General features: G+C 35.9%; 1 protein-coding gene across 1 annotated transcript in view; it reads left to right on the top strand.

The window, feature by feature from the left end:
• The window catches only part of TENT4B (terminal nucleotidyltransferase 4B), a 54705-nt gene extending 36048 nt beyond the window's left edge, over positions 1–18657 (top strand). Inside the window, exons 2-12 of the mRNA XM_058280043.2 lie at positions 478–601; positions 3020–3066; positions 5550–5670; positions 7295–7402; positions 9629–9757; positions 10464–10677; positions 12414–12540; positions 12641–12744; positions 12848–13035; positions 14603–14767; positions 15994–18657. Of these exons, the coding sequence (XP_058136026.1) occupies positions 478–601; positions 3020–3066; positions 5550–5670; positions 7295–7402; positions 9629–9757; positions 10464–10677; positions 12414–12540; positions 12641–12744; positions 12848–13035; positions 14603–14767; positions 15994–16170 (1504 nt within the window). The 3' untranslated portion in view covers positions 16171–18657. The remainder of the gene's footprint in view (positions 1–477; positions 602–3019; positions 3067–5549; positions 5671–7294; positions 7403–9628; positions 9758–10463; positions 10678–12413; positions 12541–12640; positions 12745–12847; positions 13036–14602; positions 14768–15993) is intronic.
• The last annotated feature ends 235 nt before the right edge of the window (positions 18658–18892 follow it).

Below are 18892 nucleotides of genomic sequence, written 5' to 3'. Positions count from 1 at the left end.
ACTGAGTAAACATTATGAAAACCATACTGTTTTGTTCACTGTGAGGAATGGATTAGAGAGGTAAGAGTAATTAAGTCTCTCCCAGGGACCCTGCCCATGTCACCTGGATTCAGTATCTTCTTGTGTTTGTGTCCATTGGGTTGAAAACATAAAGGCAAGGGCTGGGTCTTGCTTATTTATTTTAAGTCATCAGTACCCAGCAAGTGTTCTGGACAGGGAGATGCTAAACATTGTGAAGACTCCCATATACTTTCACCAATACTTCTTGGAATTTGTTTTGTTTAATTATTTTGGCCTTTTTGATTAAATTCTGTACATTCCCATTTGAGCTTAGGATGAGTTGTAACATTAAAATTAAGGTAAATATCTATTAGTATAAGATCAGCTGAATTTCTTAGGCTTAATTAGATAAGATTATTTATTGGTTTCTCATTAGTGTGACCCTGCCTATTGTAACTTTTCTTTTTTTTCCTTCAGTCTGCATGAAGAAATCAGTGATTTTTATGAATACATGTCTCCAAGACCAGAGGAGGAGAAGATGCGGATGGAGGTGGTCAACAGGATTGAGAGTGTGATTAAGGAGCTCTGGCCCAGCGCCGACGTGAGTACCCGTCTGGGGAGCTGGGTGCTGGGTGTAACATCCTGAGAGTGTGTGTGGGTGTCCTGTTCTGAGGCCTCACATGCAGGTGATGTGCACCTGTAGAGTTACAGTCTAAGCACATTTTAAAGGCAAACAGTTTTCTGCAGCCTTTAGAATTTGGGCATCCTAATTATTTTCATTGAATTGAATGACTGATTTAACACTTTTTTTCAGTGCTTACTAGTAACTACTAGAGGTGAACTATATTAGGAAGTATTCCAATGAAGAAAAGAAAGACAGATGAAACCTCTTTGTAGTACTTTGTGATTGGATGTGATATATCAAAACCCCATTACAATTTTGTTTCAAAATTAATAAATATTAATTGCTTATAGCTGAAAAAAAATGTCAAGTGGGAATTTTTAAAATTTTATTTAATATTTTTTGAGGTAATGGGGCTGGGGATTGAACCCCAGACCTTGTATGTGGAAAGCTGATGTGCAACCACTGAGCCACATTGGCTACCTTGAGTTGGTTTTTTCGTTTGTTTGCTTGTTGTTTGTTTTTTTTTGTTTTTAGGAGGCACCTGGACTGAACCTGGGACCCTCTCATGGGAAGCAGGTGCTCAACTGCTTGAGCCACATCTGCTCCCAAGTGGGAATTTCTTTCATCACTTGAAGTTCCTTTTCTTAGCTAAAGCAGGCATAAATCTTTCCTACCCCTATCCTGAAAGTGATTTTTTTTTCCTCTCTCTCTTGACCACTTCTTTCCTCACAGTACAGCCCCATCCATTGAATGGAATGATTGCCCAAGATTTCTTCTTTGCTTATATGTGGTTCTTGTCATTGGTAGTGGGTTAATACTTTACTTTTCAGGACTCCTTTGAGGGTGTCTTCTACAATTTTGTGCATTAAAAATGTAACGTATTAGAATCCATTATTTTGTGTTAGTTTCTCTTTAGATTTTGTCATGGGATTGGGAAAGGGAAGCCAGGGAGGTATTTTTCTCTAATTGGAAAAATAGAGAATTTCAAATAAGATACCGTAGATAAGGAGGAGAGGGCACTAATATTTTATTGAGCAGCTACCATATGTCCCATTGTTTCTCCTGTGATCTAAGTCATGGTGGCTCTCAACTGGGGAAATTTTGTCATTTGGCAATGTCTGGAGACATTTTTGTCGTAAGTGGGGAGATTCTGCTGGCATCTAATGAGTAGAGGCCAGGGATGTTGATAAACATTTTACAATGCACAGGACTCCCTCCCACCCCATCCCACCCCAATAAAGATTTTTCCAGCCCCAATGTCAGTAGTGCTAAGGTTGAGAAACCTTGATCTAAATTAATCCTTGTCATTTTGAGCTGGAAGATTTTATCCTTATTTTTGTGGCAGTAGTTAAGGCCCAGGATCCATGTCACCCCGTGGATTGATGCTTTTCATTGCTCATTATTGCAAAGTTCCCAGTCCTAGTTTGGACGTCTCTGTGCAGGCCCCCTACTGTTCTCTGTGGGCTGACCTAGGATGGTACTGGTTTTATGCCAGAGCATAGTGTTAAAATGACAACGCCTAATGTCCTCTGTAGGGTTGGACTGTAGTCCATTGCTTGTCTTGTAATGCTCGTCTTGTAATGGGAGTAGTCTGACCCTAATTTAAGAATCTGTGAAAAGCTTCTGCTTAGAGAACAAAAATTAAGGAATTGTGAGCATAATGTAGTAAGAGCACAGTTTTATGAATGAGAATTTTATATGACATCTGTATGATAAAGTTAATTCCAAAACATTGTTTCTGGATTACAAGGGAACAGTAGTGATCTTTTACTTTAAAAAGTTTTCTATTTCAGTCTACATGTTTCATATTTGAATCTTTGAAGTTTAAACTCTCTGTTCCAAATGTCTACCTATAAGATAGAATTCCTACATTGTGAAAGCATGTTTATAAGAATACTTTTGTGGGGAGTGGATGTGGCTCAAGCAGTTGGGCTCCTATCCTGTCATTGCCCAGGGCCTCCTGGTGAAGGCAAGCTGGCCTGTGTGGCGATCTGGCGCATGCAGAGTGCTGGCCTGTGCAGAGTGCTGGCCTGTGCGGACTACTGCCCTGTGCAGGAGTGCTGGCCCATGCGGAGAGCTGGCGCAGCAAGATCATGCAGCAGATCAGGGAGCTGAGGTGGTGTGAGAGAATGCTTGCCTCTCTCCCAGTCCAGAAGGTCCCAAGATCAGTTGCTGGAGCCACCTAATGAGAATACAGGCAGACACAGAAGAACACACAGCAAATGGACACAGAGAGGAGAGTACAGGGGGTGGGTCAGGGGGGACATAATAAATAAATCTTTTAAAAAAACCAACTTTTTGTAGTACTGAAAACTACCAGTAGAGGGTAGCAAAAACTGGTATTTCCCCTTAACTTGGTGACCTTTTGTCTGATAACTTCTTTTTCTATTTCAGGTGCAGATATTTGGAAGTTTTAAAACTGGCCTGTATTTACCTACTAGGTTAGTATATTTATGAAGCAAGAATTGTACATTTTTCTAGAGTGTATTCATTTTGGCTGTTGAATGTGTTAAGAGTAGAAACAAAATAATCAGGTTTATGAAACAAAAGTTTATTTACCTGCATTTTATTTGAATTACTTTGAGGCAGAATATCACTTCAGATCACCTTCTCAAGATTGAGATGATACAGATGAATGTAAAAGGGATGTATAGCAGTGGAACCATTTAGCATTAGAAACCATCAGTAAGGGGGATTAGACTTGGGATATTCCAAACAAAGACCTTAAAAATGGTACTAAATATGCTCACATTGCTAAAAGAAAACAAGGACAAAGAATTAAAGGAAATTGGAAAAAGAATAAAAACAAATAGAATATCAATAGAGAGATGAAAATTATGAAGAGGAACCAAACAGAGCTTAATACCACAGTAACAGAAATATAAAATTCCCTAGAGTGGTTCAATAGCAGATTGGAGCTGTCAGAAGAAAGAATCAGTGAACTTGAAGATAAGACAATTGAAATGATCCCTTCACTCTGAAAAAGAGGGAAGGATAAAGAAGTGACAAGGATAGCATCAAGCATACTTATAAATGTATTGTGGGAGTACCAGAAAGAGAGAATGTTCTGGATGAAAACTTCCCAAATTTAAAAGACATGAATATGTACAACTGACATGCTCAAGGAATTCCAAACAGGATAAATCTAAATAGACCCACACCATACCTTGTTATAATAAAATTGTTGAATGCCAGAGATAAAGAGATAATTCTGGAAGCTGCAAGAGAGAAACAAAGTGTCACATATAAGGGAGCTTCAGTAAGATTAAATGCTGATTTCTTATCAGAGGCCCATGGAGGCAAGCAGGCGGTGGGAAGACATATTTAAAGTGCCAAAAGCCCTGTCTTACAAAAATGAGGGAGGGATTAAGACATTCTCAGATAAACAAAAGCTGAGAGAGTTTGTTGCTACTAGATTGACCCTTCAAGAAGTGGAAAAGGTAGTTTTACAGGTTGAAAGGAAAGGGCACTAGACAGTTGACTGAAGCCACATAAAGAAATGAAGATCTTCTGTGAAGATAATGACATAGTTAAATATAAATACCAGTACTGTTTGATTTTTAAATTTGTGACTCCACTTTTTATATCCTACAGGGTCTAAAAGGCAAATGCACAAAATATAATGCTAAATCAGTGGTTTGGGCTCATAATATATAAATGTAATTTGTCACAAGAACTATATAAAGATAGGGGAATGGAGGGGTGTAGGAACATAGCTTATGTATGCTATAGAAGTTAAGTTGGTATCAAAGCAAAGGAAATTGTTAGAAATTTAGGATATTAAAGTCCCCATGCTAACCACAAAGAAAATATCAGAGAATATGCAAACTCAAATAGAGACAGAAAGTAGAATATGAGTTACCAGGGGTGAGGGGCAGGGGTAATGGGGAATTAATGCAAAATGATTATAGAGTATCTGTTTTGGGGCAAAGGGCAAATAAGGGATGGTGGTGAGGGTATGTAATATTGCAAATGTGATTAATCCCATTGAATGGTATACTTGGGAGGGACTGGAATGGGAAGACTTATGTCCTAATATGTTTCCACAATTAAAGAGAAGAAAGAAACTAAAGAGATAATGACAATGAAATGTAATACCTGATATTGGATGGGTTCTAAGAATGGAGGAGAAAAGACTTAAAAATACTTTCCAATCGTAGTTATTCTCATCCTGATAGCAAACACGTAAGTTTAGTACCAGAAACCTTTACGAGAAGGAAATTGGGAAGCAGATTTGGCTAAACTGATAGAGCATCCGCCTACCATATCAGAGGTCCAGGGTTCAAACCCATGGCCTTCTGGTCCATGTGGTGAGCTGCCCCACATGCAGTGCTGCCATGTGCAAGGAGTGCCATGCCACGCAGGGGTGTACCCCGCGTAGGGGAGCCCCACGTGCAAGGAGTGCACCCCTCAAGGATAGCCGCCCTGTGTGAAAAGCACAGCCTGCCCAGGAGTGGTGCTGCACACACAGAGAGCTGACGCAGCGAGATGATGCAACACAAAAGAGACACAGATTCCCAGTGCCTCCGAGAATACAGGCGGACACAGAAGAACACACAGCGAATGGACACAAGAAAGCAAACAACGGTGGGGGGAGGGAAGAGAAATAAAAATAAATCTTTAAAAAAAAAAGAAGGAAATAGTAATTGGTATTTTTCTGATGTTTTACTTCTTTCAGAATCACCCTATTTTCTAATACCTGAATTTTCTTAAATGACTGGGAGGAGGAGGTAGTTAAAACCAGCAACCCCTACTTCCCCTCTTAAAAAAAACGAGTTAGCATCAACACATTTAGTGTTCATTGGGAAGGGTGGGGAATAGGTTTTAATTATACTAATTTGTAGATTATAAGTTAAATATAAGTTAAAACAAGTACAGTTTCTTGCTGCTTCAAACTACTTTTGTGCGTGTTGTTTGTGTTCAGTGACATTGACCTTGTGGTATTTGGGAAGTGGGAAAACCTACCCCTCTGGACCCTGGAAGAAGCTCTTCGGAAACATAAAGTTGCAGATGAGGATTCGGTGAAAGTTCTAGACAAAGCAACTGTAAGTTCTTCAGCATTTCATCTTAAAATCTCTAGTTATTTATACATGGAACTTATAAAATTAAAATTTGATTTTTGTTAACGTCACAGTGCTTGTACATAAAAAGTTTTGTTTGTGAAACAAATTAGCATGTTCTGGTTTACATTTCTTTAAGAAATACTCAGTTCTATTATACACAATACTTGTGGAGATTTTTAAACTATAAAGTATAAATAAATATAGATTTCTATTAAACAGTTTGTCATCCAGAAAGATGTTGTTCTTCTCTCTTACTTTGTGTCCCTGAAAAATTGTGTATAATTGAGATTTGTAAATCAAGTCACCGTTTAACCATATCTAGAATGGCCATTAAAGTACCTTTAAGGAAATGCACTCTAGAAATAAATATATCTAGTTTAGAAGTTTAGATTTTCTCATATTAGGTTTTCTTAGAGCAAAATACTTGTATTGTTTCTTATGGAACACTGTTAATTAGGAGACCCAAGTTTTGCACGCAGAATTTGATGGCTTGAAGTTTCCAATGTGTTATGCAAATAAAACAATTATTTTTTAATAATTCTTAATTTCCCATAGAAATCATCCTATCATTGTTTTAAACAAATCAGTTTTATTAATACATATTAATAAAGCATAAAATTTATCCAACGTATACAATCAGTAATGTTTGGTATAATCACATAGTTGTACATTCATCACTTCAGTCATTAATTAGAGCATTTTCGTTTTTTCAATAATAAACAAACAAGAAAATTCTTCACCTCTCAATCTCTTTATGCTTCCCCTGCCGTAATAGCCGTCATCATTTCTGGCTATTCTTACACACTTGTTTATTTATTTTTAAGCAGTTTTATTGAGATATATTCACATACCATATGCTCTATCCAAAGTGTAAAATCAAAAGCTTTTAGTATAATCACAATGTTGTGCATTCATCACCACAGAAGATTTTAGAACAATTTCATCACTCCAAAAAGAAACCCACACCCCTTAACAGTCAACCTTCAATCCCTCTATCCTTTCTTAGCACGTAACCACTAATCTAATTTCATCTTTATAAATTCATTTGTATTTACATTTTATATAAATGGAATCATATAATATGTAGTACTATGTCTGGTTACTTTCACTTATCATAATGTTTTTTTGTCTGATTATTTTTTTAATTTGATTTTTTAATTTTTTAATTCTTTAATTTTATCATCTTTTGTTGGGTTGCTTTTTTGGCTCTTGGCAAAACTGATTAGAAATGTAAGTGCGTTTATTGTGCTTGATTCTGGCAGTTTTCTTAATATAGCTAGTTTGTTGATATGAAACATTTATTCTTAGCATTCATAATTCTTTATCTTATACTGAGTTGGAAACAGTGTTCTTCAAAGTATATAATGTTGAAAAGGTTTTTGTTATCTGATTTCAAAACTCTTAATTAATAGAAATTATAAAATATATTGTATTTGAAGTTAAATGCTAAATATGTAAAGTATCGGTAGGAGCCCAGGTTAACTTCAGTGCATATTAATCAGAACATACAATGTTTCTGTGTCCTCATGAGCGGGTCTAGACTTCAAGGTCAGTAACTTTCTATTCGTGGTTTTGTATTTTAATTTCCTCTTTTTTCTCTCTCTAGGTACCTATTATTAAATTAACAGATTCTTTTACTGAAGTGAAAGTTGATATCAGCTTTAATGTACAGAATGGCGTGAGAGCAGCTGACCTCATCAAAGATTTTACCAAGGTCAGAGAATTTATTGTGTCTATACAGTGAAACTATTAGAAATGGAATTTTGTTTTGGGATTCTGTTGTTGTGGTGTTCTGATAGATTTCGTTTAACTGTTTCTATAAGCATATCACTGACAGATGCTCCTTTTCTATGCAATGCTTTGCTTGCCTTAAATCTACTTGTAATAATCAGTAATTAATTTACAATGTGAGCCCGAGTGAGAACTAAGGGTGGAGAAAGCTTTTATAGATTTTCTTTGCCCTGGATCCTATCTTAAGGACATAGAGGCTGAAATCATGCTGTACAGTTGATTCCTGTTCCTTTTTATTCTCCAGGAGGTCAGCTTTAAGAGCTTCCCTAGGGAGCCTTTTCTAGATTTTAATTCCCAAATCACCTGTGAAATGGTTCCTGCAGGTTTCTTGTTATCTTGATACTGTTTAAGTCTGTTTCTATTTGTTCTGTTTTCTTCCAAGATCAGGAGGAAAATTTGTCACTACCATCTTTAGAACATTTTAAATACTTAAAGACAGTTCTCACCTTTTTTCCCCCTTAGCTAAAAATGTTAACCACTTTGGCTTACGTAGGATATCTTCTTTTCTACCCATTCGCAGTCTTTTTTTCTTTAGCAGTTCTATAGAACTACTTTATCATGTTTTAAACATTGTTTTCTCATTGTATAAATGTGTAGAGTACAGAAAAGTAGAAAAAGAAAAGAAATATCCATAATCCTACTTTTTTGGTGGTGTTACAAAATGTGTATAAATTTTGTTTTTCTTGGAAAAGAAATTTTAAAAAACATATTTTTAAAACTATTTTCAGGTATTCAATTCATGAAGAAATTTTTTAAATTGAAAATAATATGATAAAAAAATTACAATATTGAAAGGATAGTGTAAAGCTTGTCATCCTCATACCTTATATGCTCAGATCTGCTTTCTAGAATTTACCACAGTCAACCATTTCTGTTTATCTTGACATTTTTAAGCTCAAAAGGAATAGCACACTATTACACACATTGTCTTACACCTCCTTTTTTTTTAACTTACTACTTTAGAGGTTTGTTCATATTAGCACATACAGGTTTACTTCATTCTTTTTATTGGTGATCCACTAGTCCTTTGGAAGGATGTATCATAATTTATTTAGCAGTTCCCTACTGATATGTTTCAGTTGTTCCAGTGTTGTTGTTTTTTTGCTGTTACTAAAAGTGCATTTGTGAATATCTTTCCCTTTGTGAATCTTTATACTTGCAAAAGGTTTGCAGGAAGATTCCCGGAAGTGTAATTTTGGGGTAAGAGGATACATGTGATAAGATTCTATTGGATATTTGCCTAATTGTCCTTTAAAGAGATATATCCTAACTCCAACCATAATCTTTAAAAATGCTGATTTCTCCATATTTTTGTTGTTCTCTCCCATTCTTATGTACTTTGATGTACCTTGCGAAAGTCTAAACTTTTCTTCCCTCATATGGAAATGCAGTGTATTTTCACTGTAGGAAATCTAGACAACATAAATAAATGTACAAGAGAAAATAGAAATCATAGTAATTTTACCACCACTAGGTAATGGCTGTTAAGACTTCTTTCCAGATATTTGTGCCTGCTTTCTTTACCTCAGCAACCCTAGCCTGGGCCAGACTTATAGTGGGTACTTGATGAATATGTGTGAGAGTGAAAGATGGATTCACACTGCACTTACTTGCCGGCTTGGCTGTTCTCCCTTATGGATAGCCTTGTCTCATCCTCTAAGGATGTGTGTGTGGTTGTCTGTCCATGTGAAAGCCAGCAGGTAGAACTGCTCCTGGGCTGTGGCAAAGTGAATTATCTAAAGGACCCTGGCCTGCGTGGTGGAGTGCTACTCAGGAAAAGTGATTCTTTAAAATCTCACCTAGTTAGTGCTTTAAGATGTTCTGAGACTTTGACCTTGTACCATTTCTGTTACCTATTTACAAATGAGTAGTATCACGTGGGAATGTTCATAAATGAGTGTCATTAAACATATACCATCAATGTTTCTGCCCTGTTGCAGGTACTTGGGTGCCATTATTTATGTATACATTTTTTAGATATTAGATGTGAGGGAGAAAACCTTCAATTACTTATAGCTTTTTTATAGTTTACTATTAAAATAGAAAATTAAGAATATTGTCTATCTCCATCAAATTTATGCTGCTTTAATGCTTTGAACTATTACTAATAAGGGATTCAATTGAAAATATAATTTTATTTCTTTTTCAGAAATATCCTGTATTACCATACTTGGTTTTAGTATTGAAACAATTCTTATTACAGAGGGACCTTAATGAAGTATTTACAGGTGGAATTGGTTCCTATAGTCTCTTTTTAATGGCAGTCAGTTTCCTTCAGGTAAGTTGTATGGGTTTACATGCTAGTGAGCACTAAAATTTTAGAAGAAAATCAACTGGGAAAACATCTTAGGAAAAACTTTAAATCAAGCCCTAATTTGAATGCTCCCTTTGACTGACTTATGGCTTGTCCCTTTAAAACAAGGTAATCTTTTATAATTTAGCAAGTAAATATTTAAAAATTCTTAAGAAAAAATTTTCTTATGGTCTAGTATTTTTGAGACTTTTCATCACAAATTTTAATAGACAAAGGTATGGCCTGATTTCCATTAATGTAAAATAGTAGTATAAATTCCAATAATAAGGACATCTTCTTAGCAACTATTTTATAAGCTTAGCAGGAATTGAGACACGCTTCCTGGGTAAGATGAGTTTTAGGATTACAAGCAAGTGCATTGATGTGGTGTAATGTTGCCAACTGCCTGACTCCCAGCTGGTTGACTTCACTGATGTGTTGGGCCAAGTCAGTCCTGTTAGCAAAATTTAGCTTTTTAAACCATCCCCTACCAGTTTCACACCCATGGGGCTTAAGCAGTTTCTATAGCAGCAGTACAGCCTGCTATAACTGTGTTACTGATATGTTGTTCATACCTAAAAATAAAAGTTTTAATTTTGGTTATATAAGTTAGGATGTCATTTATATTCTGCACTCCCCTTGATAACTTAGAGAAAAGCCAACATAATTTCTTCCTTTTTTCTATTTTCAGTTGCATCCCAGGGAAGATGCTTGCATCCCCAATACAAACTATGGTGTTCTCCTAATAGAATTTTTTGAATTATATGGACGACACTTCAATTATTTAAAGACTGGCATCCGGATAAAGGATGGTGGTTCATATGTGGCCAAAGATGAAGTACAGAAAAATATGCTAGATGGCTACAGGCCATCAATGCTTTATATTGAAGATCCTTTACAACCAGGTATTAAAATTAGGTAAATTTTGGGACTTTCAAAGAAAGGGCATTGTCAGTCATCTTATTGTACTTTGAATTCTCTTCGATGAAAAATGAAAGCATAACTTCTAGTAGCAGCCATTCTTTTTTCATCAAAATGTTTCATGAACAAACATACTACAATAAACATACGCACCAGAAAAACACCTAGCATACTTCCAAATGGGTTGGGAGCAGAATCCACTTGACTATTAAAAGTGAAGGAGGAAACGGATGTGGCTCAAGCAATTGGGCTCCCATCTACCATTTAGGAGGTCAGGGTTCGATACCCAGGGCCTCCTGGTGAAGGCAAGCTGGCCCGTGTGACAAACTGGCCCACGTGGAGTGCCTTCCCACAAAAGGAGTGCTGCCCTGCGCAGGAGTGCTGGCCCGTGTGGAGAGCTGGTGCAGCAAGATGATACAACAAAAAGAGACACAGAGGACAGACACTAAGAGACACAGCAGACCAGGGAGCTGAGGTGGCGCAAGAGAATGATCTCTCTTTCACTCTGGAAGGTCCCAGGATTGGTTCTCGGAGTCGCCTAATGAGAATACAAACAGACACTGAAGAACACAGCGAATGGGCAGAGAGAGCAGACAGTGGAGGGAGGGGGGAAAAATAAATAAGTAAATCTTAAAAAAAAAAAAAAAAGCAAAGGAAAAGGATATCAGCTCTTTGGGTGGGTTTGTGTGTACCTCCAGTTCGATGGCCATATTTCTTTTTTTCCAGTGTCCTCATTGGTCATGATTCCAACCTTTAGTCGGCCAGGGCTTTAATGTGATGATTTTGAAGTACTTAGAGGCAGTGAACACAGGGACATGTTTTTTAATTCATGAGCAAAAAGGTTCAAGGAGACAGTTTATTTTCCTTTTGAACCACGTCTTTCCTTTATTTTCGTCTCATGTCATTGTACCTTTCTTAACTTCATGTTGGCTTAAAAGTGAACAGAAAATAAATTCCTTGCATATTTTCATGAAGTTGTGTTTGCTAACTTGTATCTTATATTTGTTAATAGAGCAAATCTTACTTCTGGGCATTTTTTCCCTTAATGTAATTGTAAAATATTTAGACTGCATTATTGGTCTTAATTGGAAATGCTTTTAATTATGTGCTTTAATAAGTAATCTTTGAAAATGAATAAAGAAATGGAGTTAAGAGGTACAGTAGTTGTGTAGGAGCCCTCTTCTGGCTTACTGAGCTGTCTTACAAACATCAATCATTCTATGTATTCATTCAGGAAATAGTCACCGGGAGTATACTCTTTACAAAGCTGTTGTGCAAAGGACATGAAGAGTTTTCAAATGGGACATGGGTCCTTGCCTTTTAGAAGCCCATAATTTAGTGGGAGAAAATATGTATATAGCTAAAAAAAGCATAAAAGTCAGTATTTCTAATGTAGCTTATTTTCAAGGCTTAGGAGAGAACAGATACCTGTGTCTTTTCTTTGCTTGACTGTGTGTATGTGATGGTCCTTGATGGGCAAAATATGTTTGGGCAATTTATATGCCTTAGTAAAGTACTAACTGCATGATAGACATGTTCATTGCTTAGGGAGTTGTGGGAACAACTGTCAGCGCAGCTTCTGGGTGTAACTCTAACAGGGATAGCTGTGGCCCCTGCTGGAGACAGAAATTTCATTTTATAAATGAATAGGGTTCATGAACATTTAATACAAACTCATTAATGGTCAAGCTTCTATTTTATATATACGTTTCTTTTTAAGGTAATGATGTTGGAAGGAGTTCATATGGGGCCATGCAAGTGAAACAGGCCTTTGATTATGCCTACGTTGTTTTGAGTCATGCTGTATCGCCAATAGCAAAGTACTATCCCAACAACGAAACGGAGAGGTAAAAAAAATTTAAAATCAACCCATTGTATCAAGATTGGTGTGGCTTCTTAATCTTCAAATTAATATGCTCCTTCCTCCCTCTTTTTAAACACATGCAGCATATTAGGTAGAATAATTAGAGTAACGGATGAAGTCGCCACGTATAGAGATTGGATATCAAAGCAGTGGGGCTTGCAGAATAGGCCTGAGCCTTCATGCAATGGTAAGATTTAAAAAAATTTTTTGCTTGACTGAGTATTAGAGCCTTTTCTATGTTGTTTATTTAATGGGAAGAAACGTTTTCCAATCTTTTACCACTCTTTCAGGAAATGGTGTTACCTTGATAGTAGATACTCAGCAGTTAGATAAATGTAATAATAATCTATCTGAAGAAAATGAAGCCCTTGGAAAATGTAGAAGTAAAACTTCGGAATCTCTTAGTAAAAATTCTTCAAACTCTTCATCAGGTCCAGTGTCTTCCTCTTCTGCCACGCAGTCCAGCTCTAGTGATGTAGTAAGTATTACATGTGTGGTTTTTCTAAACCTGAAAGTTTAGAAATTTTGTTGCTGGGTTAACTCTGTTTATAGGTATAAGGCTAACTCATTTTCTTATTTGTTACTGGGCAATCTTAATAATTTTCATGATTGTATGTATTCCCAATATTCTGTGAAAAATTTCAAACATACAGCAAAGGTGAAAGAATTTTAGTGAATATCCATCTGTCCACCACTAGATTTTACTGTTATTATTTTATTTATCACATGCTTACATATATCCATCCCTCTATCCATTATTTCATCTTACTCCTTGATTTATTTCTAAGTAAACTGCAGACATCAGTACTTTCAGCTACTTTCCCCAAAATACTGTAGCATGCACATCATTAAACTAGAGTTCAATATTTATTTTTAGTTTTTTTCTTTTGATATAAAATTGATATATAAGGAAATGGCCAAGTTCACTGAATTTTATCAGATTCATACACGTGTAATCCCAAGCCCTAACAAGATGCAGGGTATTACCTATAAGTGTATAATCTTTTGCATGAAGCTTCTTTGTAGTCAGAATAATGTTTTTGAGTTTCCTGATTAGATTTTTAAAAATCAAGGTATCATTCACATAACATAATATTCATCATTTTAAAGTGTACAATTCAGTGGTTTTTAATATATTCCCAATATTGCACAACCATCACTGCTAATTCCAGAATACTTCCATAAACCCAAAAGGAAACCCTGTACTTTTAGCATTCCCCACAGTTCCTCTGTTCCCCTACCCTCTGACAGCCCCTAATCTACTAATCTTTATCTTGATTAAATTTTAAGTGTCAATTACATTTACAGTTATGTTTTTATTAAGGATTAGTTTTGAATCTATTTAATTGATATCTAAAACGGGCTTACTTGAATTTCAACTTCCTTCAGTGTATAACATAAAAATAACCCAAATATGTATGGTGCATAGTTTTATGTTGTCAATTATGACCATGTATCATTATGGGGTTGTAAAACTCTCATATGCAGAATCTACCTGTTTACCTTCTTGACTTCTAGGACAGAATGCTAAGCTAGATGCCATAGACACAGTGGAATGGAAGCAGAGGCAGCCTCAGGAGAGGATTAGGGACTGAGAGTGTATGACTTTGAGATAGATGTGGGCACAGTTCGAGGGCGAAAGGTAGAGAACTGAGGGGAGAAGTAGCAGAGCAGCCCCAACTTGGGGGGTTCAGTCCATGGTCTCTGGCAATTCCCTATCCTTATGGCTTTTATCATAGACTTTCAGAGATTGACATTTTTAAACTGTTTTGTGTTTGCTTTAAGATAGTGAGCCAGGTACTGGGTTGCAGATTCCCCACTCTCTCCATTCTACCATGATTCATTTTCTGTAAATAAAGATGCAAATAAACTTAGACCCTCTCTGAGCTCCTTGAAGGCCGATTAACAAGCTCAGGTGTGAGCAGTGGGTTTGACAATGATAAACTTAGCCCAGAGAGAATTTGGTAGAAATTGTTTTCCTTTCTTAATATTTAAATATCTAAATTATTAATATGTCATGTTATAACTACTACAACTTGTGCTAGGATTCCGATGCAACACCATGCAAAACCCCGAAACAGCTGCTCTGCCGTCCGTCCCCTGGGAACCGAATGGGGTCACAGGATGCATCCTTGGAGTCCTCTCCAGCAGTTGGGAAAATGCAGAGCACCCAGACGACAAACACATCTAATAGCACCAACAAGGCTCAGGTAGGTGGGACTTGTGCTTTTAAAAGTTAGTATGTAATACAAAATAGTTGGAATTTCTTAGAAGATGTATGAATAATGTATGTGATGGGTTGGAAGAAAACTCTAGGTTAAAGAGCAAATCAATTTTGTTCTAAGAGGTTCCAAAAGACTTCTAGTAACAGGATGTCCTGAGAATCTTTATGAGATACTCTTGTAACATAAACCTTTGTGGGAGCCTAGTGACTGGTCCTTAGAGGAGTTCCTAGCCACGCACCTTATGACAAATTCAACATCAAAAGTTGCATTGTTATAGAAAGGTTTCAGTTATGCTTGAAATAGACTCACACGAAATGTTGGCATGACCTCATAGCAATGTTATGCATATCTGGGATAACATGTGACTATATATTTAATGTTCACTACTTAGTTGCCTGTGTTGAAAAGGTCATATTCAGTTGATTAGCATTAGCTTCAACTTTAAAAGTCCACAGAAATGCTGTATTTTATGATTTTTTTTTTTTAGTTGCCTAAAATTGTTATGTACCTAGGAGGAATGAATCAGAATGAGGGGAGGAAACCATTTTATACAGGTGTCCTGCCCAGGGCCATCTCATCCCCTCCAAGGATAGTCAGGGCCCTGGGTAAAAGCCTCTTGGCAGTAGTCACTTTGTGTCTGACCACTCCTAGAATCCACTTTACATATAGAGGTTTTGTCAGGTATGCCAAACACAGACTCATTTAGAAATAGACATTAAATTGATAAGACTGACATAAAAGACAACTGTCATGAGAAAGTGACACGTGATAGCAAGAAAGGAGCAGCCAACTCTGAAGACCCATGGGTCTTCAGAACAGCATTCTTTTCCTAATGCTGTTTACTCTGTGTGTCTTAGCAACTTCTTTTCCTAATGCCGTTTACTCTCTGGTACACGGGTTGATAGGTTCCTTAAGAAAAGTTTTACATTTCATGTACCCTATAGGATAGAATAATTGTCTGTTTTTCAAGATTTCCATTTAAAAATGTGAAACTTTTAGAACTTAAGAGAGTTCATTTCATTTATCTCAGAAGGTTTATTTATGTGCAACATCTTTTTCTGCTTTAACTAGGTAAATCAGTGGTCAGTATGTTAACTTTCTAGCCAGCATATTCCTAGTTCTGAAAGCTCCCCTTAAATACAGGTCTTAGAAGAGTGCTCTGTTTAATCTGCAATACTGAATGTCTTTTTGACTGCTTTCCTTTTCTGCAGCATGGATCAACAAGGCTCTTTCGTTCTTCCAGCAAAGGCTTCCAAGGTACAACTCAAACAAGCCATGGTTCCTTGATGACAAACAAACAACATCAAGGCAAATCAAATAATCAGTATTACCATGGCAAAAAGAGGAAACACAAGAGGGACGCCCCCCTCTCAGACCTTTGTAGATAGTCGGCGTTGTACGATGGACTGTCTTCTGTGTGCAATGATCTCATGCTCAGGACAGTTGGATAGGGACTCCTAGGAGACATTCGGGAGCCTGACACTGTTCAGACGTTGATTTAGCAACTGCGTTTTTTCCCAGCTCGCCACGGAATGGATCATGAAGACTGACAACTGCAAAAACAAAAAGCAAGCAAAAAAGGGGAAAAAAAAGGCTGCTCATTTGTTAAGTCATATGCTACAACAGGGTCATTTTAAGATTTAAAGCTTGAATGTAAAATAAATATATTTCTCATTGGCTTTATGCAGAGTTATAGGGAATAGTATTCAGTGTGGGTAAGGTGATAGAAATAAAAACCAGTTTCAGAGGATGGGGTGGGGAAAGAAAACAAAGGTATCTTATAGGAAGTCCAGATTCCAAATGGGAAAGTGATCTGTGCATGTTTTTTTTTTTTAATATTTTTGCATATATTTACCATTTTATTGTGTGTATATATAGAAGACCATATAGGAAATTGATATTTGTAATAGTGGATTTGTTAATACTTTTTACATAACATTACTGTTTAAATTGTAAACAGATTTTCTCAGGATTAGTTTGAAAAATAATCTAATTGTCATCTTAACATCCATATATAGGGAAGTGATTAGTTCTATTATTCAATTTGTTTTCCTCAGCATTGAAATGATTTAATAGAACCCTTGTGACCTGCTGCAAAAATTTTTCCTCCCTAAAGAAAAGGTTTATGGTGGCAAATGATGTTTATTTTATTTTGTAAAAAAAATATGTACTATGTACTTTTGTGTAAACACTGAAAAATCTCTAGTCATCTCTGAGAATTAACTTGCAACTGTTTTCTATAGTGCTGTCGTCTTGGGCAGTGGGCAGTTACATGACTTTGTGTTTGTTTCCTTTGCAGTCTTTTTTTTTTCTTCCTAAAAGGAAAAAAAAGCCACCTGAGTCTTGTTCCATTCCTGTTGCAGTGAAACCTCGAGTTCCACAGATGTTTGCATGCTGGCCCCTCTAACCACTGTGTGCTGCGTGTGCTTGTTTTTCTCATCTTTTATTCTTTTTTTAATTCATGCTTAACTACTATGGGAGAGAATAACTGTAAACAGCTTTAATTAAATCATACTTATAAAAAACTATTTTCTTATACTCCACTTTATGCTTTTGGTATTGTTTATCTTAAAAAATTAAATGGTCTTTGATAATGGGTCTATTTTGTATTGCCTTATTAAGACCAAATACTTCTTGTCATCCCATTCTTTTTCTTCTCCTTTCATGGAATTGTTACCTTTAATTAAAACTTTTTTAAACATCGGCTTGTTTCAATCATACTGTAAATTTTGGTCGTGGTCAGCTTTGAGTGCAAATGAGATGTATAATTCTGTTATTCATCACATGTTTAGTTTGCAACTCAGTTGGGAATATTTAATATAATAGAATGTAAGTGACATTTCTGAAAATGCTTTCTTTCAAGGTGAAAGCTCTTATGTTTAACATCAGTGTGTGTGGCTCTGTTAAATGCAGCCATTTCTGAGATGAGATTCTTTCATATATATATATGTGTGTGTGTATTGTGTGTGTGTATATATATATATATGAAGTACTATTGGCTTTTAGAAATTTCTTTTATATACATTTATGAAATGAAGACCAATCAGACCATTAACGGACACTTAGTGCAACTTTTTATAAAGAAAATAATGCTAAAGTAAGACCAAAACTGATGTCATCACTGAAATTAACATTTTCAATATGTTGGTATTTTAATTCACAACTGAAAAATATATTCCAAAACTGGAAACTCATAATACTTGTGTAAACTGTGGAAGATTTTAAATGTGATGTTACTTTGACAATGTTTTAAATTTTAGAGTCACATTTTATTCTGATCAGAATTTTTATCAAGATGTTGAGCTTTTGTTTTTTTGAAACTAGTTTGTCATAACATTGTGCATAATCACAGTATTTATTTCCTAGGACTATTGTGAATGTGTAGACTTATGTTTACTGCTAAGGGAACAATTATTTATAAAATAATATTAAATCCAGTATTAGCTGCCTATTTCAGACACTTAATACTTGCAGAGATCCATGTTACATTTACCACACTGAAGTTTTTTTTGTTTTTTTTCTTTTTAAAGAATCACCCTCATTGTTGAAAGTAAATGTACTCTTAGGGTGCGGATATTAGTGTTCCAATAAGCATGTGATTTTATTAAGGTGGTGGTAGCGGGAAGATAATCTTGATTCCATTGGGAATCTTAGGTTTTCGTAAATTTATTGGGAAAATAGTTTTTCCTGTACTGCTGAAGTTTCTTTTTGGTAAACAGTATCTTTCTAAAAGAAAAAGCATGAAGGAGAAATTGAGGTGTGTACATTTCCTCAAATGACCAGCATTGTATTCGTGAATACTGTGTATCTTACAATGAACAGTATGGAAGCTGTTCATTTTTCAATCTGAAGTAAAATACTTTCAAGAACTTTTAGTTTGCCTGCTCATTTGTTTTGTACATTTCATCTCTGTATTTGACTCCTGTCTTTTTTTTTGTTTGTTTCAATACTTTTTATAAAGGTTTTGTAAATATATCAGGAACATGCCATTTAAATATTACAGTCCATCCACATCCATGAATCATAACCTTCTTTTGCCAGTACTTGTAGACTGGGGTTTGACAAATTATGCCTCACTGTGGTGACATTTCTTTGGTGGTCATATATGTG

Source organism: Dasypus novemcinctus, chromosome 18 (genome assembly GCF_030445035.2).
Source record: "Dasypus novemcinctus isolate mDasNov1 chromosome 18, mDasNov1.1.hap2, whole genome shotgun sequence".
Classification (NCBI taxonomy): Eukaryota; Metazoa; Chordata; class Mammalia; order Cingulata; family Dasypodidae; genus Dasypus; species Dasypus novemcinctus.
The sequence above is the reverse complement of the archived record's forward strand: the minus strand, read 5'-3'. Positions and strand labels throughout refer to the sequence as shown.